Source organism: Hemicordylus capensis, chromosome 4 (genome assembly GCF_027244095.1).
Source record: "Hemicordylus capensis ecotype Gifberg chromosome 4, rHemCap1.1.pri, whole genome shotgun sequence".
NCBI lineage: Eukaryota > Metazoa > Chordata > Lepidosauria > Squamata > Cordylidae > Hemicordylus > Hemicordylus capensis.
In genome coordinates, this window is record NC_069660.1 from 254878188 (window position 1) to 254904245 (window position 26058).

At 44.4% G+C, this 26058-nt stretch overlaps 1 protein-coding gene and 1 long non-coding RNA gene across 2 annotated transcripts in view; one reads left to right on the plus strand and one right to left on the minus strand.

Moving 5' to 3' along the window:
• Window positions 1-26058, plus strand: part of LOC128323221 (chloride channel protein C-like) — a 129174-nt gene that overhangs the window by 35727 nt on the left and 67389 nt on the right. The window contains exon 12 of the mRNA XM_053245949.1: window positions 25290-25456. Within this exon, the coding sequence (XP_053101924.1) occupies window positions 25290-25456 (167 nt within the window). The remainder of the gene's footprint in view (window positions 1-25289; window positions 25457-26058) is intronic.
• On the minus strand, window positions 87-5461 carry LOC128325411 (uncharacterized). Its single transcript, XR_008307433.1, has 3 exons — window positions 5341-5461; window positions 3678-3824; window positions 87-521 (listed from the first exon to the last, which is right to left on the minus strand). It is a non-coding gene; the product is annotated as an uncharacterized LOC128325411 (long non-coding RNA).

Consider the following 26058-nt stretch of genomic DNA (forward strand, 5'->3'; position numbering starts at 1 on the left):
CTTGTAAGCAGTTCTATTGGTGAATAATCACAATACAGATATTACCATACAGATTAAAAGAGCATTTTATATTGTGGCCTGAGGGCTGAGCTGGCATTGAGGAAGTAGAAGGTTTCAGTCAGGAGCAGAGCAGCGGGATGTCCTGAGGAAAGTAGTTCTAGTAAGCAATACATAGGGGAGGGGCTGTAGCTCAGTGTTAAGGCACATATGCAAGTAGAAGTTCCCAGGTTCAGTCCACGACATTTCCAGGTAGAACTGGGAAAGACCCCTGGAGAGCTGCTGCCAGTCAGTAATAACAATATTGTGATTTCTGAGGTGATCCATGTTCCCACACAACTGGGTCTTCTGCATCTGTGCAGTAGTCCCACAGAGGAGTATCAAGCTACAAGAGGTGCTCTCCAGCATTCTGAGGTGTGCAGGAAGCATCGGTTAAATTAGGCGGGAAAGCACCTTCTCTCTCAGTTCCTTCTTGTTCACTGCGCTTGTCGCATTGCAAAGTTTCTGCTCTTCTCCGTCTAATCCTGTGAAAGAAATTATTTGGATTGTTTACTCGGCTTGACTTTGGACTGTTTTAGTGACTACCCTTCTGATTTCCCTCTATTCTGGTCAGTTTTCAGTGTTTTATTCTGTTTTTGACTCAGCTTGGCTTTGACTATTCTTTGCCTTATGGATTCAAAAAAGACCTTTTAAGCACGGTAAGTCCTGCAGGGGTACTTTTCCGTCCTCTAACAGGCATGAGAAGTGCTTAATTTGTTTTGGGGGAAATCATAATATAAATTCCTCTAAAATCTGCCTTTCGTTTTCAAAACAAATGTGAAAAAGCAGGGGGGAACTCTGCCTCAGAGCTGCCCTATACGAGACCACGCTCAGATCACCCTATCTATCACGCCCTATATGAGACCCCCTACTCTGATGTCAGGCCCATCAACCTCATTAGCCCTGATATCAGTTGATAGTCGACATTGAGCATGCCACCCTCATCTTTCTTGAAACACCATGGCAACCCTGTTTTTATGAAGCCGGAAATGGTAACCATCACCAACGACATAAGAAACACAAGCACAATCACTTTGACGCTGCTGGGCAACCAGAGTCCAAGCACTGACATGTGGCATCTTCCATCTCAACATCGAAGTTGGGGGCTCCCGCCTCACTGACATATGTCTCACATATATGTCTTATGCTAAATCATTGTAAACCGCTTAGAGAGCTCCGGCTATAGAGCGGTATATAAATGTAAGTGCTATTGCTATTGCTATATGGCATTGCCTTCAGCGACTCAAGGCTGGAGAACATTTTCACCTGATATTTGCCCTGCGTGGTTGATACCGAAGACTGTCGTTGCTTCTGGGACTTCATACCATGCGTCGACTTCAGCATCAACACTGTCGACATCAGCTCAATCAAAACCAGTCCTACCCATCTGGAAGACACCACTGACGTCTACGATCACTCGGCCTTCAACGACTTCAATGATCACCAGATCTTCCATTGATACCATTGATGATGCATCTGTCTCCAGTATCGATGTTGCCTCCATCTCCAATTGTACTGGACATCTCCTTCCTCACCTGGATGCTCACCTCACAGAGGTGGCTCGGGTTCAGACAAGGATCGATGGCGCTTTCCAGTAGAACCTTCTCCAGCTTCCTCGACAGCTTCTGCTCTATGCCGGGAATCCCTGATTGTTTCCACTATTATGACCACTTCTGCATCCACCTTTAAGGAGTTTCCATTACAATGCTTTGATGATGACGATGCTGCTTCCATCCTACTGGTGCCAAAAAAACACCTTTGGCATCTCCAGCTCATAGTACTCTAAGATGCTCCCCTTCTTACCCTTGGAAGGAATGCTTCCATTACTCCATTCCCCATCTTTCATCTCGTCCACCCAATTACCTAAGCTCACTGAGTGTCCTTGACCCCGGTCATATCCGTGGACATGATTGTTACAGGGATCCACTTTGTTTGCCTCCCCTGGTCTTCCGTACGATTTCAAGGACTGCAGGTGGTGGAAAATGATGAAACAGAGGGGCCTACTTTCTGAACCTCCTACACCTGTACCTAAGGAGACCTCGTCTACTGTCTCCTTTCAAGCAACCTGCTGCTCCTGCAGCTCCACCTCTGATTGTTCCTGTGCCATCAGCACCTACACAGGAAATGAAGCAGCCTCTGAATCCTACACAACCTTCCACAGTTAGTTCAATCTGAGGGTGAATATAATTTTTCCTCTTCCTCTGATGAAGATTCAATCCAAATGGAAAATCTGTCTGATGATCCATCTCCAGATGAGCAGGTGACTGCTCCACCTTCTCCTCCTCCCATGGAGGAGACCAGGTCTTATAGGGTGCAGTCACGGAAATAGCCAAGGCCCTGGGTCTTGAACTCCATACTCCAGTCCAGGAGATCAAGGACCCAGTCTTTGTTTCATGTCTACTGCTTCCACAAGTCAACCGGCTGCACAGCCTATGTTACCTGTACTAATCAGTGCCTCCAAAGTTTTATAGCGCACTCCTGTCACATCTACCACCACCACCTCTAAGCCACTGGAGAGCCTTTATAGGGTGCAAGATGTGTCTTGCCCCTTTCTATTGACGCATCCACCTCCCAACTCTCTGGTTGTGGACTGTGAGCTGAACACTAAGTTGGGATGCAAGCATTCAGCACCTGTCGATAAAGAGGGCAGGAAGTTGGATGCAATGGGCAGAAGGTTCTATTCAGCTTCATTACTCTCTTTAAAGACCAGCAATTATATGGCCTGCATGCAGACTTCAGACCCTTCTCTAAATTCTCCTCTAAGAAACCATTCAACCAGCATCCATTTCTGCCCCAATGGGCAAAATCTCAGGACCAGTCCAAGCAGCCGTTTTGATGTTTCTGTCCTGAAAGTACCTTTACTACCCCTTCTACCACCTAACTGCCTCACCCCTTTCCTTTCCTCTTGGCAACACATCATCTGACGCCTGGGTGTTGAGCATAGTCTCTTCGGGCTATGTTATTGAATTTAACACTCTACCTGTTTACACAGGTATAAAATACACCCACTCTCCTACCCTTGAGGAAGAAGTATTTTGCCTACTTGGAAAGGGTGTGATAGAGCCTGTCCCATCTGAGGCTATGCACAGCAGTTTTTATTTGGGGTACTTTTCAGATTCCCAAAAGAGACAGGGGGCTCTGCCCTATTCTGGACTTGAGGAAGCTGAATGAGTTTGTGTACCTGAGGAAATTCCAGATGATCTCGTTGCAGACTATCCCTCCTCTCCTATCGGGGGAGGAATGGTTTGTGATCTTATATCTAAAGGACACTTATTTTCATATAACTATCTGACCATGTCTCTGGAAGTACCTGTGTTTTTGCTTAGGTTCCAGGGCCTACCAATACACAGTTTTGCCCTTCGGCTTTTCTATAGTGCCCCACGTTTTTACCAAATGCATGAATGCAGACTGCAGTTATAGCTCACCTACACACACAAGGTGCTTCCATATACCTTTAGTTAGATGACTGGTTGACAATGGGCAGATGCAAAGATTCCCTCTACTCTCATGTTCAATGCACTCTGTCTCTCCTAACAGATCTGGACTTGTCCGTCAACCTGAAGAAACTGAACCGTGATGTCCTAGATATGCTTTCAAAATGCGCTTATCTCCCAGATGAAAGGAAAGCCTCTATTACCAACCTGATCTCTATCGTTCAAGTCACTCCCAAGCAAAGGGCTCGCACCATTGAGCGCCTCTTAGGTTTGATGGCCTCCTGAATGATGACTGTCTCCCATGCTCATTTGAAGATGTGCAGACTAAAGAGTTGGTTTGTTTTCCAGCCAAACCTGGAAAAGCAGAGCAAATGGCTAACAATACCTATGCTCCCTTCATTGGTGAATTGGCCCTCATTCCCCCTCTCAGGGTGTCCCCTTTCTTCTCCAATCCCCATCAGTCACCCTTACAACAGATGCTTCCCTTTGGGGATGGGGAGCCCACTGTTGCAATCTACATATGCAGGGCTGTTGGAACACTCAGGAACAGGAACTTTCACATTAGTTTCCTTGAGCTTCTTGCTGTCTGCCTAGCCCTAAAAACATTCCTTCCTATCCTGGAGGGGCATGTGATACAAATCCACTTGGGCAATGCAACCGCCATAACTTATATAAATCATCAAGGTGGCACTGTCTCCAGGCCTCTCAACAACCTGGTGATTCAACTGTGGGTGTGGTGTCTAATCAAGCACATCCATCCGATTGCTCTCCACATCAAAGGAGTTGAGAACACCCTGGCAGACTTGCTGAGCTCCATGGTGGCCCAGACAACCATGGTTTCCCACCTTACTGCAGTTGTCCAAGGGATAGCATCATTGTGTCCCACTCCACCGGGACTTACTCTCCCAGGAATCTGGACACATTCTCCACTACAATCTAGGAACTCTCAACCTTACAGCTGTGAGGATAAATTACTAGATGAGATCCTCTTTAATGAATGGAAGGCATCCACCAAGATAAAATACATGTGCAAGTGGAAGCGCTTTACCTCTTATGCAACCTCAAATAATGTTGACCCATTTTCTGCCTCCATCAGGCAAATTCTCCTATACCTGACATCTCTGAAAAAACAACAACAGGTCTTTCCAACACGTCACTCAAGCTCATCACCTGCGATGGGATGGCCATTCAATCTTCTTTCACATGGACTCTAAGAAATCCTTAAGGGAGTTAACAACTTATATATGAGTCTATATGAGAACTCATTGAACTGTGGAGTCTGTCTCTAGTCCTGTCCTCCCTAACTGAGGTGCCCTTCAAGCCTCTTATTTCTTCATCCCTGAGGAACCTATCCCTAAAGACAGCCTTCCTGATAACTATCACCTCCGCAAGGCGAATCAGTGAACTTTCTGCTTTAAGGGCTGATTTGCCATATAACAAGTTCTACCTTGACAAGGTAGTCCTTCATCCTGTCTCTTCATTCTGCCCGAAGTTGATCTCTGATTTCCACTTCAACTGGGAGATTATTTTGCCTACCTTCTTCATTAACCCTTCAATATCTTTAGATAAATCTGTGCACTCTTGTGATGTCCGTAGGTGTCTCCTCTACTATCTGGACCACACTAAATCCTTCCATCAATCCAACAAGCTTTTTATCTCCTATTCTGCAATCAACAAGGGGCGCCCCATCTCATGCCAGAGACTCTCTAACTGGCTGGTTGATCTCATTTTCTCTTGCTATAGACAGCAAGGAGTTCAGCCACTGGTGAAAGTCCGAGCTCCTTCTACAAGGGTCGTGGCCACCTCTGCTGCCCATATGGCATTAGCATGGCTGATATCTGCAAGGCTTCTACCTAGTTTTCGGACTTACCCTTTGTAAGACACTATGCTGTGGATCTCTGCTCTGCTGCTGAGGCTAATTTTGGTCAGGTGGTTTTGAAAAAGGTGCTCTGATCACACTAGCACCCATCTCTGTCTCCAAAGCTAGTAAATCACCCAGTTATGAGGGAACATGGATCACCTCAGGCTGCTTACCTGTAACAGGTGATCTCTCTGGCAATCCATGTTCACTCACAACACCTGCCAGACCTACCCCACTGCTAGTGTGTCTTCACAGTATTAGTCTCTTATCAGTTCTCACCTGGACTCTGTTGGTCCAACTCTCCTCACATTGCAGTAGCCACTTCAGGAACTAAGAGAGAAGGTGCTCTCCTGCCTAATTTAACGGAGGCTTCCTGTGCACCTCAGAATGCTGGAGAGCGTCTCTTGGAGCTTGATATTCTTCCACGGGATTATTGTGCAGGCTCAGAAGGCCCAGTTGTGAGTGAACATGGATCACCAGAGAGATCATCTGTTACAGGTAAGCAACTTGTGGGTTTTTTTTTTTAAAAAAATCATGTTTTATTTGATAAATAAATAAATGTTGCCTTTTATTGTTTCTCATTTATTGTATTTAGTGTATCTCATGTTGTGTTTTGTATTTTATTGTAAGCCACCACCTCCACAGTGTGCTGGTGGGGTGAAATATAAATATTGTATATAAATAATACAATAATCAATAATGAGCAAAATGGACCAATGGTCTGGCTCTGCAAATGGCAGCTTCCTATGTTCCAGCACCACACAATTAGTGTAAAAGGATCTGAAACAAAGAATTCAAATCACAACCCAACAGATCCAATGATACAATAAATGCAAAAAATGTATAAGAAATGAAATATATTAACTTTGACTGTATTATAAATCATAGAATCATATATTAATAGTAATTGAGACTCCTAAAAATCTCCAGATACTTTTTAGGAGTGAGGTTGCAAAAGAATTTGGATGTGTTGCATTATAAGAGAAAATTTTGGAGTTCCTCATGAAGAGGATTTGTTCCATGTCTTCAAAAGTTTCCCCCGCAACATAGTTCTGAAGTCATAGTGAAGATACGGTTGATGTTCATGGAAGACAATATGAACTTATACATGGACACTTGACAAAGCGATTTGAAACAACATATCACTGGGTTGCTGTCATTTTCGCATATATTATGGACTATATAGTTAACTTTTGATTGAAAGTTGTTTAGTGTATCTCATGTTTTATTAGTATTTTTATGCTGTATGATCAATTACTATTACTATTTCTATATGATTCTATGATTTATAACAAAGTCAAGGTTCATATGTTCCTACATGGTGCTAAAGTGAGAGTCTCAGTATCATCAGGCTATAACCTTTCCCAGCCTGGCCTGGTGATGGTAGAAACAGGCATTCCTTCTGACAAAACTTTGTAGGCATGCCAGCTTTCTTAGAGAAGCTGACCCTGGGGCTACTCTCACGATCTGCAAAAATCGGGCTAGGAGAGCCTAGCCCGATTTTTGCAGATCGTAAGAACTACCGGGCTCGGCTGAGAGCCCGGTGGTTCTAGAGTGGGTAACCCGCTCAAGAACTCCTGCTCTAAAACCAGGTTTGCAGAGCGAGTGCTCCGCAAACCTGGTTTTCTAGATCGTGACTAGCCGCAGTGCAGCTTCACGCTGCGCCAACTCACAAGGAGACCCCCCGGCGGGGAGGTGAAAAGCTGCCTCCCGGCTCCGGGGGTCTCTCGCCAACATGCCCTGCGTGCTTGCGCAGGGCATGATGGAGCTTGCGGGGGCCAATTGGCCTCCTCTCCCCCCAGCCCCCGCCGGCTCCGTCACGGAGCCAGCAATCATGTGGGCGGCCTATCTGGCCACCCAGAGCTCCCTCCCCACTTGTGTGTGGGGAGAGCGGACTTAGCCCGCTCTCCCTGCACACTCGAAGAAACCAGGTCTCACTAATCGTGAGACCCGGTCCCCTGAGTAACTAAATGAGCACTTCTTATTTAGTGTATGAACCCAGGGGTTGAAGTGGGCCCCGGGACAAAAGGTGAAGATGGGCTTCTGCCTTCACACTTTTATTTGCAAAGACAGGTGGAGGAAAGTGAAGAGCAAGCTGTCCCTCAGCCTGCAACCCTCTCCCTCAAGGGCTCAGGGACATTTGCGCCCCTCCCCCCAATTCAATCATAGCTATGCCCCTGCTGTGAACCACCTCTGACCAGATTCATTGGCAAGGAAGTTCTGCAGATCTAGGGGGAAACTCTAGGGGAATTAGCCCACAGTTTCTTCTCATCTGCTGGGGCCTTGCTCATGATCATCAAAGTTGATCCCTTTCTGGACATGTGTGGTTCTTGGGCAACAAAACCTTCATTACCTTCTGGAGCTTGATTGAGGGTCACTGGCTACCTTTCCTCCTCCTAAGTGGACTCAGCAATCCCCAGACTAGACTCAGAGTTATTCCTGGTCTTAACATCTGAATGTGATCCTAAGAAAGAAGAAGTGAATATCAGCTTTCTTGATCTGGTGTAAATGTAATATCTGAAATTATTTATTTCCCTGATTTGTGAGAATCAAAGTAGAGAGACAGCAATAATAAATTGCCTTTCCAGCTAGCAATTAAATTTGCAATAATCTCAGGTAATAGAATACAAGCATCCTTTAAACTGGATTTATACAAAACCAGGGAAATCAGAATAGGGCTCTCTTAGAATCTTGAGACAATTTAAACCCTCTTCTCAGTCTCACCTCTGTTGGAATAAATTGTGTTCTCTGGGGGGAAAAGTGTTTTTATCTGAACATTTTCCAGTCTCTGTGTGGAAAACTGTGTTCAGCACAATTCACTTGTAATAAAAAGGTCAGAAACAGTACAACGTCCACAGGCGCTTGCGGCTTTGAGTACAAATACCTAGCACAGAAAATGACGGCAGCATAAAAAACAGCTGAAGAGGCTGGAGGTTTGTGGCTGCCCTGCAATGCACTCCTAACTCCCCTAGGTGGCGTGTTGTAACTCTTGTGTGTCTTTTTTTCTTTTCTGCATTGGGAAAGTATGCTTCAATTCATGTCTATCCAAGGTAAATTGCGGCATCATTTGAGGAAATATTAGTTTTTGAGAAGAAAAAGGACTTGGATGTGACAATGCAAAAACATAGTTAGAAGGTTGTGGCCCCAAACCATAAAATACACACATTTTTCCTATATTGTCTGATAGGTTCCAAAATAATTTTGTAATGTTTGCTTTGGCTTTTTGCACAGCCTTCCATTTGGAAAGAGTTATGTAGTGGTAGAGAACAGGTTAGTAAAATACTATATATATATATATATATATATATATATATATATATATATATATGAGAGACCCCACAGGCTTTTGCCCACCTCTTCACTCTTGGCTGCTTTCCTTTTCTGTGTTGATTCTTGACTTTCGTTCTTTGCTAGGTCTGAGATTTTATCTGGTTTGCAATGCACCATTTCACACTCTTCTAATGCAACACAGGGTTAAGTGCACTTGAGTCCAGCTGAATCAATGGATTTAAGCCACACACAATTCTGTATTGGTCTGTATTTTGTGTTTGTAAATATAAAACTATCAAAACGGTACCGTGTTGAGGGAAAACTTCAGTAAAGGTATTGTAACTCAGTCCTGTTTTTGGTAACAAACTAGGCTCCTTAGGGTTAGGATTAGGGATGTGCATGGGATTGGGCAGGGGTGGCTCGAGGGAGTGGGGTGGGGTCTTGCTTTAAGGGCATGGGAGGGTGCACTTACCCCTCCCCCTGCTTTCCCTCCGCTGGAGCTTGGTTTTGGTAAAAGCCTTCAGTGTGACAGTGTACCTCCCTGCTGCCCCTTTCTCCTCTTCAGCCGGAAGTGGGTGGAAGTATCTGGCGCATGTGCACATTGTGATTGTGCACATGCATGTCGCGATCGTGCATGCATATGTCAGATGTGCATGAGCGCACACGTGAAGTGTGTATGCGTGCCTGATACTTCCGGCCAAAGAGAAGGAAGGTGTGGCAGGGAGGTACACTGCCGCCCTGGAGCCTTTTACCAAAACCGAGCGCCAGTGGGGGGAAAGCTGGGGAGGGTTAAGTGAACCCTCCCCCCTTAAAGTGAGACCCCCTGCCTTTGAACCTTGAACCCACCCAGTGTTTGAACCTGTAAAAGGCCCTTTGAACAGGTTCATGCACATCCCTAGTTAGGATTAGGGTTAAACCTGCAGCCATTAAAAGTCTGCTGCTCAAGAGAGTTTTCTGATTTCATGCAAGAGCCCACTGAAGAGCAGCTACCACACAAATGGCTTGCTATGTGGAGCTGCCTTCACACAATTGTCTTCCAAACAGCAGTCATGATGTTCTGCTGTGGAGTGAGCAAGAATGGAAGGAAGAATATATAGGAAAGAAGACAGGAGCCCAAGTCTAACATATTTACATAATATCTTGTCTTTGTGTAGCAAACATAAGAAAATATTTATTTACTAGCCGACCCCGCACAGAGCATCTATGCGCTCTTTGGGGCCGGCGGTTACCTCTTTCACCCCACCTTCTGCCCCAGTCTCCGCTTCTTGACCACGGCCGGCCTGTGCTGGGCCCAGCTGCCTCTCCTCCCCACTGCCACTTCTGCCCCCCCTTTATTCCCCTCCTCCTGGGCCTTGCCTCCATGGCCAGACTGGGCCTGCTGCTGCCGCTTGCCTCCGCGGCCGGGCTGGACCTGCCACCACTGTAGCCGGGCCAGGCCCTCCGCCACCGCTTGCCTACGTGGCTGGGGCTGGACCCACCGCCACTGCTTGCCTCGGAGTGCACACGTGCATTCAAAGTGGGACCTTCCTGATTAAACCTGAGCGGGATCTAAAATTAACAGAGCGGACATCAAAAAATGTGTGAGTACATGCACACGAGCACACTTTAGAGGGGACACTAGCTGAGACCAAACCATTAGCTTCTCTCAACCAGGTCTCCAATGCATATTAGGTTGGCTCCTTCATCCATAATCAAGTCATGATTTTGGACTGACCTGGCATTGCAGAGTAATAAGGTGAGGTTCTGTGGGTAACTGGCACTGTTCTCTAAAGTCAAGAGGTGGTAGGCCTGCTGGGAGGGGAAACGGCAATTACATTTTTGACTTCCCTTCCCCTGTAATAGCCTCCTGACCTACTAGCAGCATATCCGTTGATTCCTCACTACCACTGGAATAGCTGCCCCAGAGTCATCCCCCGCCTCCCCATCTCTGGACAACCCAAGACACATACCTGCAAATTTAAGCAAATAAGTAATGTGATTTGAGAAAAGACTTTGTTTTGGTTGATATATATTTTATCACATTGAAGAATTAAACATCTATTATATTAATTCTCCTGGGTGTGCCTTGGAATGTGCGTCCCAGCGCCCAGCTGATTGGCTGGGCAGCAGACAGGCCTGATTGGCTGAGGTGCACCCAGGAGGATTGGTTGCCGTGGCAGCAGCAGGCCTGGCTGCAGAGGCCAGAGGCAGCGGTAGGCCCAGCCCAGCTGTGGAGGCAAGGCCCAGGAAAGGGGGGGAGAAAGGGGGGCAGAGGTGGCAGTGGGGGGGGGGAGGCAGCTGGACCTGAAAGTGGAGACTGGGGCAGAAGGGGGGGGGAGAGGTAACCGCCGGCCTCAGAGCGCACAGATGCTCTGTGCAGGGTCAGCTAGTGTTTATTAATATTGATAAAAATATATCTGTTCTGATCAGGGGCGTAGCTGGGGGAGAGGGGGCCTGTGTTCACTCCTATCTCCGGTGGCCCCTCAGAGTGAGAAAGATAATGAAGGAAATAGCGAGGAGTGGAGCTGGGGGGCCGTCAGGAGCTGGTGGCCTGGGTTCTGTGAACTCATCCGCTCAATTATAGCTACACCCTGGTTCTGATGGCATGATTAGACTGTGATTAACGTGTCCTCTCTGATCAGCTGATTATATGAACAAACCACCACTAGTGGTTGGTGCTGGATAAAGTGTGTCTTGAAGGGATTATTTCTGTGTGAGAAGTCCTCATTTTCGCCTTCATATGGTAGCTAAAAGAGATGACTGGTTGGCCATCATCACAGGCTTTCATAGTCTATAGGCCCAGGCACAAGGTGAAAATTTGTGAGGACAATCTTGTACAGTGAGTTTCATGAGGACACATTTGAAATTTTTTGGACATTATTTTTATAATGGCCTCAAAATCTGGAAGTTGCCTGGGCCTCTCTGGACCTCTGAGAGGGTCTGGGGACTGGTGGGCTTGTGGTTGGGCAGCCCTGGCATGGAGTTGCCGCTGTGAGAACCAATGCCTCCATACAAGGAATACATACACAGCCCTGCAGTTTTGTAAGTTCAGCAGCTATGTTACTCACCAATAGGAGTGTGCATGGAACTGGCTGGTCCAGTTCTGCTCGAGTCCAAACTGGACCTGAACTGGACTGGGCCAGTTTGGTCCGGCACCCCCGTGAAAGACCGTCTGGTCTGGTGGAGGGGTTCGCAAATTTTTTAAAATTAAATTTGTTTTTACACTTAACCCCTCTGGGGGAGTTGTCTGAGGTCGGTGGGGTGTGTGTGTCTGTGGAGGTTCCCCTTCTCACCACTGGCCTCCCTTCTTCCTGTTTGGCCACTCTTCAGCTGGTTTTCATCCTTCCCCCCTCGGTGTAGCAGCCATTTTGGAGACCACCATGCCTGCGCAATAGGCCTGTGCATGACCTGGCATGACCCAGGTCATGCCACACTAAGGGGGGAAGGCTGAAAGCCAGCCGAAGAGTGGCCGATTTCAGGTATTATTATTATTATTATTATTATTATTATTACATTTATATCCCGCTTTTCCTCCAAGGAGCCCAGAGCAGTGTACTACGTACTTGAGTTTCTCTTTCACAACAACCCTGTGAAGTAGGTTAGGCTGAGAGAGAGGTGACTGGTCCACAGTCACCCAACTAGTTTCATGGCTGAATGGGGAATTGAACTCGGGTCTCCTCAGTCCTAGTCCAGCACTCTAACCACTACACCACGCTGGCGGGGGGAGGGGGAACCTCCGCAGATCCCCCCCACCCTGTTCCCTTGGACAACTCCTCTGGAGGGGGGTAAGTGTATATATATATATATATATATTTTAAATTAAAATAAACCTCAGGAACCCCCAGGGGGGTGGTTTGGTCTGGGGTCAGACCAAATAGGGGATGGTTCGGTTCAACCCTGAACAGTCGAACTGAACTGGTTTGACATTAAATATATTCTGTTCGACATCAAACACCTGTTTGCACATCCCTACTCACCAATGGCACCACTGTGTAAATGGAATATGGACTCAGCAGTCTTGTGCATGCTCCTGAGGTGCTTGTGTGGGGACCAGTGTAAGTGTAAACAAGACTTTTACCACATTTATTTATTATTTATTTTATTTATTATTAAAACTTTTATACCCCCCTTCCAAAAGGCTCAGGGCGGTTTAAATTAAAACACCATTAAAATCAGTTAATAATTAAAACAAAAATTATGATGCATAAAACAATGATTAACAATTAAAAACATCATAAAACAACAATTAAATAATCAGGACAATTTAAAAACAAGTTTTAAAAACCTGAAAAAGCCTGGTTGAAGAGGTGTGTTTTCAGGTGTTTTCTGAAAATTGCGAGAGATGGGGAGGATCGTATCTCAGCAGGGAGCGCATTCCACAATCTTGGGGCAGCAGCCGAGAAGGCCCGTCTCTGTGTAGCCACCAAACGAGTTAGTGGCAACTGGAGACGGACCTCCTCAAGTGACCTCAACGGCCGGTGGGGCTCATAGCGAAGAAGACGCTCTCTTAAATACCCAGGGCCTAAGCTGTTTAGGGCTTTATAAGTTATAACTAGCACTTTGTATTTTGCCCATAAACTTATTGGCACATGAGAAGGTAACGTGAAAACTGCCAGCTGAAAGGGGTGGAGAGCTTTAAAGATGAGGTCTAGAAACTTGGCAATAAAGCAGAGAATGGCAGGGAATGAGTGCAGCTCCAGCTTTAATTCAGCATTTAAAGTTTGCCAGGGAGTTATTAATACAAGGCTTCGTGCTGCGGTAAATTTTGAGCAAAGCCACTTTGAATTACATTCATGGCATCTGAGGGAAGAAGCCCCTCCCCTCTGCTCTCGGGTTTTCTTTTGGTGCAGGTTTGCATTGCATGCTTCCGTATTTTCCTTCCAGCCATTTGGGAGAGCGAGAGCTAGAGCAAGAGCTAGAGCGAGAGTGAGTGCTCCTTGGGGTAGGAACACAATGTTGCCTCCCTCTTATTATGTTAATGATTCTACGTCAGTGCCTCTCCCTATTTGTTCCGCTGTTTTCAGAAAAACACTCTTAAACCTAGCCTTTTAAAAACCCGGAAAAGCTAGAATTTGGAAGACGAAGCCTGATTTGTGTGTGGAGTGCTTCCAAGGATCTTGAATGTACTTCGGGGTACGTTTGTCTGGTGTTTGAATGCACACACTCTGTTCCGGAGGAGATTTGGGGTAACAGCCCTGTTTGTAAAAGCTCCAGGTTAAAGTAAAGTAAAGAGTTCTTTTTGACATTAAATGCAAGGCTCAGACTTCCTGAGCCCTTTCTCATAATTGCATGAGCAGGCTTGCCGGTGGATGGCAGGGAAGGCTGCAGAAGCTTGCCTTCCCCACAGACAATCCTGGTGCCGGATCTGGGAACGCAGATCATGCACCCAGATGTTCCACTGCTGCCCCAGGCAGCTTGGAGATGCTGGGGCTGGAACGTGTCCTCCTGGCTCCCAGAGATCCCACAATGCACTGCACAAGATCCCTTGCAGATCCCCCTGGCGATGGCTGGGAGCCCACTCCTGCGTCAGCACCAGTTGGGAGCAGCTGACACCAACACACGAGCAGTTAGCCTGGGTTAAGGACACGCTTATGCTCTTAACCTTGGCTAACTGGTGGGCTTTCTAGGTGGGCTTGCTGCTGAGGTGCTGCTGGGAGCCATTCAGCTCCCGGCAGTTCTCATGGACAGCCAAGTCCAGGCTTAGCTGCCCTAGCCTAGTCTTGGCTGCTCATGAGAATAGCCTTACTACCTTTTCTAGGTCAGGAGATGAGATCATTGGATGACCCACCTTAGGCCAGGCCATGTAATCTTAATGCTGCAGGATTAGGTTTGTGGTGTACATCATCATCTGAGTTACACTGCCTTTTGTGCTGCTGGAACAGTGGCCTTCATGCACTTCATGTTGTGGTAAATAGTTTAGTTGCCAACTGAAAACAACATTAGGTTTACTGCATTCAAATTGGTCTTGGGCTATAAACAAAATGTTGCTTCTAACAGAGAAAGAACACTAGACTCCCCTCTTTATAACAGCCAGTGGATAGCTAGATTGTGGGATAGCTAGATAGCTCTTTTTGGAAGGCTTATCTGCCAGAATATCTAAGAGCCAAAAATTAGGTAGACAGTGCTTGAGGTTTTCTCTGCAATGTAACCTTGTATTTATACCCTGCATGTAACTTTTCGTTGCTAGCTTCTCTGCCACTAATTTTGTGCTAAATCTAAATGACTTTCCTGTCTGTCAGAAAAGTCTTTCAAGTTTTAGTAGAACTCCATATCAAGGTTTGCAACCTCTCCTTAAAAAGGGACTGACAATACACTGACTTCCTTGATGTACTTCATTGTTCCCATTGTGAACTAAGACCTATCAGAGCTCAAGTCCTGGAATATGTTTTTCAGATCAAGTCCAAGTCCTGCCACATATGGCCTGCAGGCTGTATCTTGACCACCAAGGCAAGGTAGAGTGGACTTATTTTTTGTGTGCTTTTTAACAGCTGTCTGACAAAATCAACAGGTGAAGTCTTCCCAAGCACTGTATCCAGGCCAAGGAAAGTTGCACCTGGATGTCATATATATTATTTATTAATTAAATTTTAATACTGCCTCACCCAGATGACACTAGGTAGTTCACATAAGTAAAACAGGTAAAAACAAAATCAATAACCCATTAAAAACTACTGAATTAAAACAGTTTAAAACCATTTAAAAATTATTAAAGGCCAGGCTAAAAAGATGTGTTTTTAAGGATCTTCTAAAAGCTGTTAAAGATCTTAAGCCTCAAATATCTATAGGGAGCACATTCCACAGCCCAGGAGCAGCTACAGAGAAGGCCCAACCTGAAGTTGCTACCATATGAGCTGGTGGCAGCCAGAGACGGATCTCTCTCAAGCGTGTGGTGGGGATCATGATGAAGAAGGAGCTCTCCAAGGTAACCCTTTCCTAGGCTGCTTAGGGCTTTGAAGGTAATTACCATATTAAAAGTAATATAACTGAGAATCTTTTATAGTTTAGTTGCCAACTGAAAACAACATTAGGTTTACTGCATTCAAATTGGCCTTGGGCTAGAAACAAAATGTTGGTAATAAACAAAATATAAAAATAAGAAAAAGGGTATGTTTCAAAAGCTAAAGTGTGCCATCAAGTCAATTTCGACTCCTGGTGACCACAGAGCCCTGTGGATTTCTTTGGTAGAATACAGGGTTTTTTTTACCATTGCCTCCTCCCTTGCAGTGTGAGATGATGCCTTTCAGCATCTTCCTATATTGCTGCTGCCCGATATAGTACCAGAGGGGATTTGAACCAGCAACCTTCTGCTTGTTAGTCAAGCATTTTCCTGCTGCGCCACTTATGTTGCTAATTAGGTCTTAAGCAGAGTGTGTTTCCACTCATATTTACATACTTGTGTGTTACACCAACCTATTTAAGTTGTCATTTAAATATGCATCTTGTAGAATGATGAGTCTGTTCCAGAACAATATGATGAATGGATTCCCCTTGTTGAATTTCTGCCTATCATACAGCTGTTAAAGGCATAGGAGACCTGCCAGAAGTGGCAGTCTTACCCAAGAGACAATCATTTGGAAGGAAAAGGAGGTGGACAGAATGCAGCCTGATAATTTATGTAATCAACCCCTGGCATTTATGCTTTTAGTCCCTTTTAGTGTGTGTATGAGTGAGGGGGGGGGGGCTGCCCCACAAAAAAAATCTCTGTAAAACTATTGCTGATTCAGTGAAGAGTTTGTCTTGCTGTGTGTGTCTCCATATCAGAAAACTGATGTTTTCCTGTCCACAAAAAGGAAATAGGAAAAACACATCTGTTTAAGAGGAGATAGTCTGGTGTAAATGAGAAATCAATGACCTGACAAGTAAGCTATATGGACATAATGAGGCTATTCCCACAAGCACTGGAAAGTGGGCTAAGAGAGTTTAGCCTGCTTTCCGTGGATTGTGGGAACCACCGGGCTCGCAGGTGAGCCCGGTGCTCCTAAGGCCCGACTAAAACACCCTCCCCCTAAATGAGGTTAATGGAGCAAGCACGTTGTTAACCTCATTTCTTCGCACATGTGTCGCCGCGGTGCATGGTGACACATGAGTAGACCCCCAGCCGGGAAGCCGCAAGCAGCCTCTTGGGCTTGGGGTCTCTCCAGGATGCCCCATGCACTTGTGCGGGGCATCCTGGGACTTCCAGGGGCTGAACAGCCCCTCCCCCCGTATCCCTGCAGCCCCTGCTGGCAGTCGTGTGGGTGGCCGAACCAGCCGCCCAGGGCTCTACTGCCGCTCGTCTGCGGGGAGAGCAGGCTAAGCCCACTCTCCCCGCAGACCTCATTGAGGTGCTTCACAGCAATCGTGTGAAGCGCCTCAATATCAGGTTGTTTGGACACTTGCACCATGAAAGATTTTCAGTTAGATTTGCTAATTAAACTTTTTGGAGTAGAAAGTTACTGCATCACTGATAGGATGCATACTGTAACATCTTTGTACTGTGTTAATAAATGTATAGCTAATAATATACATTTGCAGTGACAAAATTGTTTGGAAAATTTAAATGGGCATTACAGGTACATACCCCTTCCAGTTTTATTCTTAGGAGTTAAGCTGAAGTTGCATTCAGGACTCCAGAGCTGAAAGGCTGACAGGTCACAAAGTTCTAGAATGAAGACTTAAAAGCAGCTTCAGAGCATTAATGGGAAATAGCACCGCCTTTGGCAGTTTCCTTCAGAAATGTGGGTGCTTAAGTGTTAATGCTTTTGGCTACAGAACAAATAATGATGTTTTCAACTGTGAGTTTATGACTGACATAAAAATTATGAAGTGGAATGTAGAGCAGTTCTTGCTAGTCCTTTCATTCACCACACAGAGAAAATGAAGTAATAAAAATGATCCAGCTAGCATTGAAATAGGATGTCCCGAGTGCTGAAGGCATCTGTTGAGGGAATCAGATGCACTCAGACAGGAAGGCTTTCACTCTGAGGAGTTCTTTTTCCAGGAAAATGATAGGATTTTGAGATGAGCAAAGCCATCCCTGCACAGGTGATTTATCTGGTGTGGTATTGACTTGAATTGCTTTGCATATATTTCTGCCTCCTCTTCATTCCCTCCAGTCCTGCACATTAAGTTATTTGTAGTAATTTCTTTGGCCATGAGGATGCATGAGCAATACTGGCTTCCATCTCTCACCTCTGTCTGTCTTCTCTCCCTTAAAAAAATCCCACTACACCCATGGTGTGCTGATCACTGAGAAGATTACAGTACACATTTGACACAGAAGATTATGGACTGAAGAAAAAGGTTGACAGTCAGAGACAGAAAATCGGTGGTGTGGATAGGCAGTGAAGAGTGAGGTGAATGATACAGGCAAGATAAGGCTAGGCATCCTGAAGAGAGACTTGAAGGAGAAGAAGTGGCTTGGAAAACAGAGGGGGAAGATTGCTCAAGGTATAGAGTGCAGCATGGCAGAAAACATGGAGACAGTTAAATAGCAGACCTGACATCACACCTGTCTTACATCTAACACATAGACGACCAGTTTGTTTCTGGGCCCAATGCTAGGTGCTGGTTTTAACCTATAAAGCTCCATATGGCTTCAGGCCATACGAGCCTGCTTGGGCCCTAAGGTAGTCACTGAAAGCCTTGCTCTCTGGTCTGCTATGAACCCAATTCAGTTTGTGATTTTTAAGGAAAGGCAGGGTCACAAACTTCTTTCAATACTTAAAAAAAACCCACTGGTTTTTAATTAGTATTTTAGCTGATGCTGCTGGGTTTTATTCAGTTTTTATTTTGCTGCTTATGTTGTTTGGTTTGTGAACTTTTCCTTTTATACAGATCCATGTCTTGTTTTATGCTTTTAATATTGTGAGCCACTTCATGTAAATTTGTTTTTGAAAAGTGGCATAAAAGTATATCAAATAGATAATAAGAGGAAGGTATCAAAACAACCAATGTGCTTATGTACAGTGGCAACAGCAAAAGAAAGATTTTGGCAGGAGGAAATGGAGCAAGATGTGATGGGGAGCTTCAAAAGAAAGATGCAAAAGCAAATAAATGCACAGATGGGTGGTGACTAGCAGCCATTTCAGAGACTCAAAGGGAGGAGTGATGTGAGCATAGCAAGGGGGTCTGAAGCAGACCATTAATATGGAGGGCCCTTTGGGTAAATTTCTGTTTTGCCCTTGTAATCATACAAGGGAGGTTGTGCTTGAGTACATCTTCTGCAAATGCACCAGAAGTCCTGCCCACTGTGCCAGCCAATCACTTACTTTCCTTGATGTGAAGAGACCAGGGCTGTGAGCATGATGGTGGGCACTTCCATGACTGGGAGGCTCAGATGTGCGCAACTCCAAATTATGGAAGCTCCTTCCATCACACTTACAGCCTTCGTCTCTTCAGACAAAGGTTGTAAGTGTGAGGGACACATCAGGAGACGTAAGTGATTGACACACTGGGAGGGACTTTCATCACATTTACAGAGGCTGTGCTTCCATAATTCTGAATGGGGCTACACATTACATATGCCTCCAAGTGTTGTCCAGTCATGGCAAAAGTCTAATTCAGACAAATGGCATACTTTCAATATGTTTCAGGACTATTACTGAAGATATACTGTCACTCATAGGTATTGAGTGACAGTATATACTGTAGAGTGAAGATATACTGTCACTCATACTTCAGACACATTATGTGAAAACCCAGCTCCCTTGAGAAGTCCATAATGCTGGGAAAAGTTGAAGGAAAGAGAAGAAGAGGATGACCAGCAGCAAGGTGGATGGACTCGATTACGACAGCAGTGAATGTACCACTGAGAGACTTTAAAGGCCAAGTTGAAGACAAATCAACCTGGAGAGAATCTATCTATGTGGTCGCTAAGAGTCGACACCTACTTGACAGCACTTAATCAATCAATCATATTGCAAGGTATGATGAACACATATTGACAAAAAGTGCTTAATAAGATAGCAAATAGATATCAGATAGATATAGATAAGATAGATATCAATGGCCAATCTGTGTAACTAGGGATTGCAGCTGGAGTCACAAATATCTTCAGGTTGTGCCAAGAATAGATAAAGCCATTACTAACACATATTTCATGCTCTAGGGGAAACTGGTCCAGTTGTTCCTCTTGGATAGGGCATGGCTTCAGTTTCTTGTGTCATGGCTGGATCACAACCTTGTTGGCATTTCCTCTTGGGAAAGGAAAATAAATATCTAAAAGGTTTCCATCTGCTACAAAAATCTGAAACATCTGTTGGCACCATTAAGTGCTTTCCTGGCTGTGTTCAGCACATGTCAGTGGAAGTGTTCAAAGTGGAAGTCTTCTGTTGCCACTAGTGAGTGAACAAAAATAATGATTTCATGGGGAAATGCATCTACATGTCTGTTTAAACTCCTTGGCACAGAGAACTCCAGTGGTATTGTATAGTACCAGGGGACTTCTAGCAAATTGCCCTTCATAGGCCACTAAGTTCATGATGGGGTTTATTTTGGCGGATAGAATGGAAGAGAGAAAGTGAGAATGGAATGTCTCTCTCAGCTGAGTTGCTTCATCACCACAGAGAGGCTATGGGTGCAAAGGTGATCTCAAAGAAGTGGATCTTTCTGAGGGCCCTGGACCCTCAACAGCTGTCCCATGATGCTGAACCCTCATGTGAGCCCTAATTCAGAGGTACATAGTGGACTTGAGTTTTTCAAGCCACTTATAGCCAGTGGAGCTATTCACACGACCACCCGTGGGTGCAGTTGGGTGGTTGGGAGGGCGGGGGGAGAAGAGAGGCAGAGTTCAACTTACCTTCTCCCAGACAGCTGCTCTGAGCCCTTGCGGCATGCAAGCTGTGTGCCCACACGCCCAGTGCTGCCAGGAGCAGCACGGGTAAACAGAGGCTGGGATTCATTGTCCCGGCCTCCAAGAATCCCACAGCACACCACACGCTGAGCATAGCACACTGGTGGATTCCCCCAGGGGGTGGGCACTAGCAGCTCACGCTGAGACATAATCCCAAGAGCTGAGTTAATGGCATGTTTCTGCTCTTAACCTTGGCTAAGAGCCGGGCTTCAGCACTGGGTTTAGTGCTGCAGCAACGCTGGATCTGTGCAGATCCCCGCAGTTCTCATGGGTGTGCAGAAAGACTTATGGTGGTGTAAAGAGAAGAGCTGTGGATTGCTGAGAGGAAAAAAAAAGGGGGGGGTAGCTGAGAGAGGATGGTAGAGCGAGACCTAAGGTGGAGAAACAGATGGTACAGAGAGATCTATAGTGGTTCTAAGAGAAGGTGCTTCTCTCACTATGGGGTGCACAGGAAAAAAGAGGGGGTAACTGTGAAAAGGGGCTACAGGCAGACCTGTGGGTAAGGAAACAAAAAGATAGGGCTCTAGCAGAGATGGGTGTGCAAATATGTGGCGGTACAAAGAAGAGGATTCAAGAGTATGCACACTGTGGGATGTAGAGTGAGTCCTGTGGAGTGCAGAGAGAAAAGAAGAATTTTTTAGGGAGAGAGATCCATAGCAGTGCAGAGAGAGAGAGAGAGAGAGAGCGCATGTTGTGCGGCTCAGAGAGAGAAAGGGGCTGGAAAGACGGGAAACACTCTTTTCAAAACAAAGAAAATGCGAAGGGTAACCAAAATGATACTCCAGAGTTAAAACAGCAATGCAGCCACCTAGAGTTGGAAAAAATATAAATATTTCTGAATGATTTGAGTTGTACGCCCCTGATACAAATCATATTTGCATACATTGGACTATGTGTGTCATTTTCAAGAAGAGTTAAGGGAGAGCAAATCTGCTCAATGAGGCAGGCAGCTGTTACGTTTTAAGGAACTTTCATATATACCACAGTCACTTGCTTTTTTATGAATGTAAATAAATGTTGCCCTTTTTGCCTTTGCCTTTATAGAGTACAAATATGCTTTTTGCACCAGATGATTTCACTTTTAACTGGATTTCTCCTCTATGAATTCAAATAAAAAAAGATCCATGGTAAAAGTCTGCTGCGTCAGCGAGTCCAGCTCTAATGAGGTTCCATTTTGACTGCATGTTCAAAACCAAAAGCCTAACCATGAAACAGGTTAACCACAGTGTGGCTGAGAACCAGGGCCAGGGCTTTTATCAGGAGTTTTACGTAAACTGCATCGTTAGAATTTCCTGGGCAGCTGCCCTCCTCTCTTTGATGTGCCATGCCCTGTTGATGTTCTTAATGAAATGCATAAGTATGTGTTATGCAATAAAACTAAAATAATAGGGAAGGGGGCCAACTGGCTATAATGATGTGGAAGCCTGGGAGATGGAGCACTATGGAACGTGCAGAAAAGTGCCATGAGTGACTCAAAGAACAAGTTTTTAAAAAGGCTCTAAAGCATTTCACTAATCATGCAATTATGCATGAGGTAAGCAAGGCGAAACTCATTTGCTGAGTTATGATTTATAAATCAGCCTATTAACAGCATTTCTCCACAATTCATTAGCAATGTGGACTTGATGGCTGCAGCAACCTTGAAGGCAAGTGGTCAGCACGACTTAACCCCATAAGATCTAAATTAAATAAGATTGCAAAATCAAGCATAGCCTGTAAATCTTCCTCTGTGATCAGCCCCAGGTACATATTACAATGGACATGATTAAAAAGAAAGGATTTTTGTGTGTGGTTGTGCTTCTTTTTTTAAAAAAAATAAACTCTATTCCTTCCCTTCCACGTTTTTATTACAGTACTGATGCCTCCCATCTATTTATATCTATTTACTTTATTTTCATTTTCCCCTTCCATGTAAGTTTCTACAGGATAAAGGGTTAGGTGAAGGTTCAAAATGAATAGGCATCTAGTTTTGTTCATTTTTTTAACTTATGGTGCTTGTTGACATTTCTCACTATTATGCTGGGTAAAAGGAAAAACATATAATGATCACAGCCCTCTTTCTTTCATGCTCTCTCTGGATCTGGTTGGTGGAATCAGGGCTGGCCCTAGCGCTTTTGGTGCTCTAGGCAAAGTATGATTCTGGCGCACATCCTCCCCTCCCCCGGCATATACTGTACAGAATATAATTTTAACTGAATGCGGGGAGTGGCAAAGCCTTACCTTGCTGCTGACAATGGCCCTCTAACAGGGATTCCCAGAGGTTGTTGACTACGACTCCCAGCATCTCTAGCTGCAGTAGCTTTTGATTGGGGAGTATGGGAGTTGTAGTCAACAAACTCTGGGAATCCTTGTTAGAGGGAACACTGCAAGGGAGGTGGCGAGGAAGCAGATTATGCCTTTAAAAACCTAAAAAGACGTCTTGCTGCAGCTGCTGCCCCACACTGGCACTGCCCAGCTCTGTGCAGAATCTGCCCCCACTGTGCACCCCACCCTGCTGCTCAGCTGGCTGGTGCACACTCGTGGCAACCATGTGAAGGGTAAGTCTGGCAAAAAATTTTTTACTGGGCTGGCCCCTCAAATGGCTACTGTACATCCACATCAGCCAGCTGAGCTGCACACATAGTGGGGATGGACTCTGTACGGAGTGGGGCAGTGGTGTATGGGGTGGCAGCAGCAAAACATTTAACAAATTTAGAAAAGTATAATTTGCTTCCTCACGGTCCCTCCTGCCCCAGCGCTTATTAACCCAACCCTTGTAATGTATGTATGTATGCTTCTAATTTTTTTAAAAAAATACCCCACCCCACCCCAATTTGGTTCCCTTGGCGACTGCCTAGTTATGTCTATTGCATGGACTAGCCTTGGATGAGAAAGTTAGCATCAGAAAAAGGCTCAAGGACTTTTGCCTGGGTCACTCAGTTATTGGAACAAAAGTTGGCATGGAAACAGCTATTATGGATTTTAATGCTTAAAAATAACAACTATGGGCACCTCTCAGCAATGGTAGATGGCTCTCCTTTAATAGCAGCAATTAAAGAGAATTTGAGTATTATGTTTTTAAAATAAATTAGCAGTGCAATCTTATGCATTACTCATACATAAATCCCACTGTGTTAAATGGTTCTTACTTCTTTGTGTGTTTAGAACTCCAGACGTAGCTTCTTATTTTTAATGGAGGAGGCAATGGAGGGTTTTATCTTATCAATAAATAACTTAACTTTCTATTGTAAAAGCTCTGGATATTATTGTTGACCTGTGTCAAAGAAAAAGAGAACCTTGTTCACATACATCTTCTCAATTCCCTCTAAAAACCAAATTTTCTTGAAACATTTACAGTGTGAGGGTTATATTGAATATCTATTTGGCTCAACCTAACTTATTCTGTTACATAGAAATCAATGGATACATTTAAACTTTTCCAGCTAGAAGTTTTTAATTTATTATTTGAGATTTGAAATTCCTTGTTTATGGTTAATGTGAGAAGACTAAGCAGCATCATGTCAGAACTGGAAATTCTGTATTCTATCATTCAGTAGGATTTGGAATGTTTGAGCTATACCTTTGAGTTCATCCCTGCATTGTTATGGATTTTATTGTCATTTGTGTGATGTTGTTACCCTTAGTGCATATATTCAACATAATTATTTTACACACAAAAAGATAATGACAAAGTATCAAAATGACTTTTGTTGTTGAAATATATTTTTCTCATGCTTTGGGGTTACTCCTTTCCCCCTCATTTCTGGGCAAATATGTGTTCTATGAGTGAAGATCATTTGTTTTTAAACATAAATTTAATTTGAGTATATCTTAAAAGAGATATCCTGTGAGAAGTCTCATCTCATCATTATCTGATTTGTACTGAGCAACACATATCTAAAATGGTTACTTCTATAGCCAGACCTTTTCAAAATTCATCTCATAGGAATCACCAACGAAGGGGTCTTCCAAATGCAAAAACAATGGCCAGTTCTATAAATCAATTAGAATCCTGAAGCTTTTCTCATATTTTATTGGTGTTTAAATGGCTTTAATTTTAAAATTAAAATTGATCCAAAATCTGAATGGAATGAATAAGTTTATTTTAACAGGCATCTGTCTCTGCCAGTGCTTTGGATAGCAAGTTGGAGGGTTTCCAAACTTAAATAGCATGAGAAAAATAAATAAGAAAATAACATTTCTGCCTCTTGCTTCATGCTTTATATCCTGCGACTGAGAGAGCTGATGCAGGGTGGTGGATAGGTAGGCAGTCCCTGGTTCAAATAATGTCTCAATTATCAATTGACTAGGCAACCTTTGATCACTGTTGTCACCTTGAACCTTCCACCTGCAATATGAGCGAATGGGAAATCTGAACCATCTTACTGGATTGTCGTAAAGATTGCTGAAATAACATTCCTGAAGTGCTTTCAACTCTCAAAAAGTGCCAAATAAAATAATGTTGCTGATGATTAAAATCACTTTGTAGTTATAGCTTATCTATAAAAGGCTGGCTGGATCTGACACAAGGCCTTTCTAGTCCAGCATCCTGTGTCCTACACTGGCCCATCTGATGCCTCTGGGAAGCCCACAAGCTGGAGATGAAGGCACCCCTCCTTTCCTGCTTTTGCTCCCTTGCAACTGGTATTCAGAGGCATCTTGCCTCTGAACCTGGAGATAACCTATAGACATCGAGTTTAGTAGCTGCTGATAGACCTATCATCGATGAATTTGTCTAAGCCCCTTTTAAAGCTATCCATCCTGTGGCAGAGGATTTCCTAGATTAATTGTACAATTGTACACTGTGTAAAAAAGCTTTGACTATGAAGCCTACCAAGGATCAATAATCGGCAACACACTTGTAATATGTCTTCTCGTTCTCACCCTACTACTTTAGGTAGAGATCACCAATGATGTACAGTCCTTGTTACTCATCATGCTGGCTGTCATGTTAGCCAAAATGGTTGGTGACTGGTTTAACATGTCTCTGTACAGTTCTTTACTGAAGCTGAAGTGCATTCCCTACTTGGATGCTGAGCCCTCTGTTTGCCTCAGGAAAAACTGGTGAGTTTTTCCTCATTTTTCTCTTATACCTTTTCTGGAAGTCAGTGTAAAATGGGTGGAGAGAGAGAGAGAAATTTTGCCACACTTAAAAGATTACAGATCGATTCTGCCATAAAGCGCAGCTTCTCCTGATCTAGGATTTGTGTTTTGGGACATTCTGCAGTTATAGAATCACAGAGGTGGAAGGGATAAAAAAGCTCTCTAGTTTCCATATTGGGAAGCATAGAAAATGTATCACTACTTTTTTACTCCCAGCAATTAACTAAATAAGATGGCGGGGGGGGGGGGGGTAGCAAAGTCAGTAATGCAGAAACATGTCCTTGAAAACAAAGGATAAAAATGGATAGTCATGCTATCTGCATGTGCACACAATTATCAGTGCAATCGCTTTATTTAAACCATAAGAGCTGCCAAAGGTGCAGGAGAACTGGGAACTGTTTGGTATATTATGATTGCTGGCAATTCAGCTCGTTTGGGGAGAAAATAAGATCTATAATTTCAGGCTTTCCATTCTCATTTGTCATACTTTTGAGTCTCTCTTTTCTAGTTCATTAGTGATATATTAGAATGGGAAAGGGCTAATGTAGTCAGTGTCGTCTATT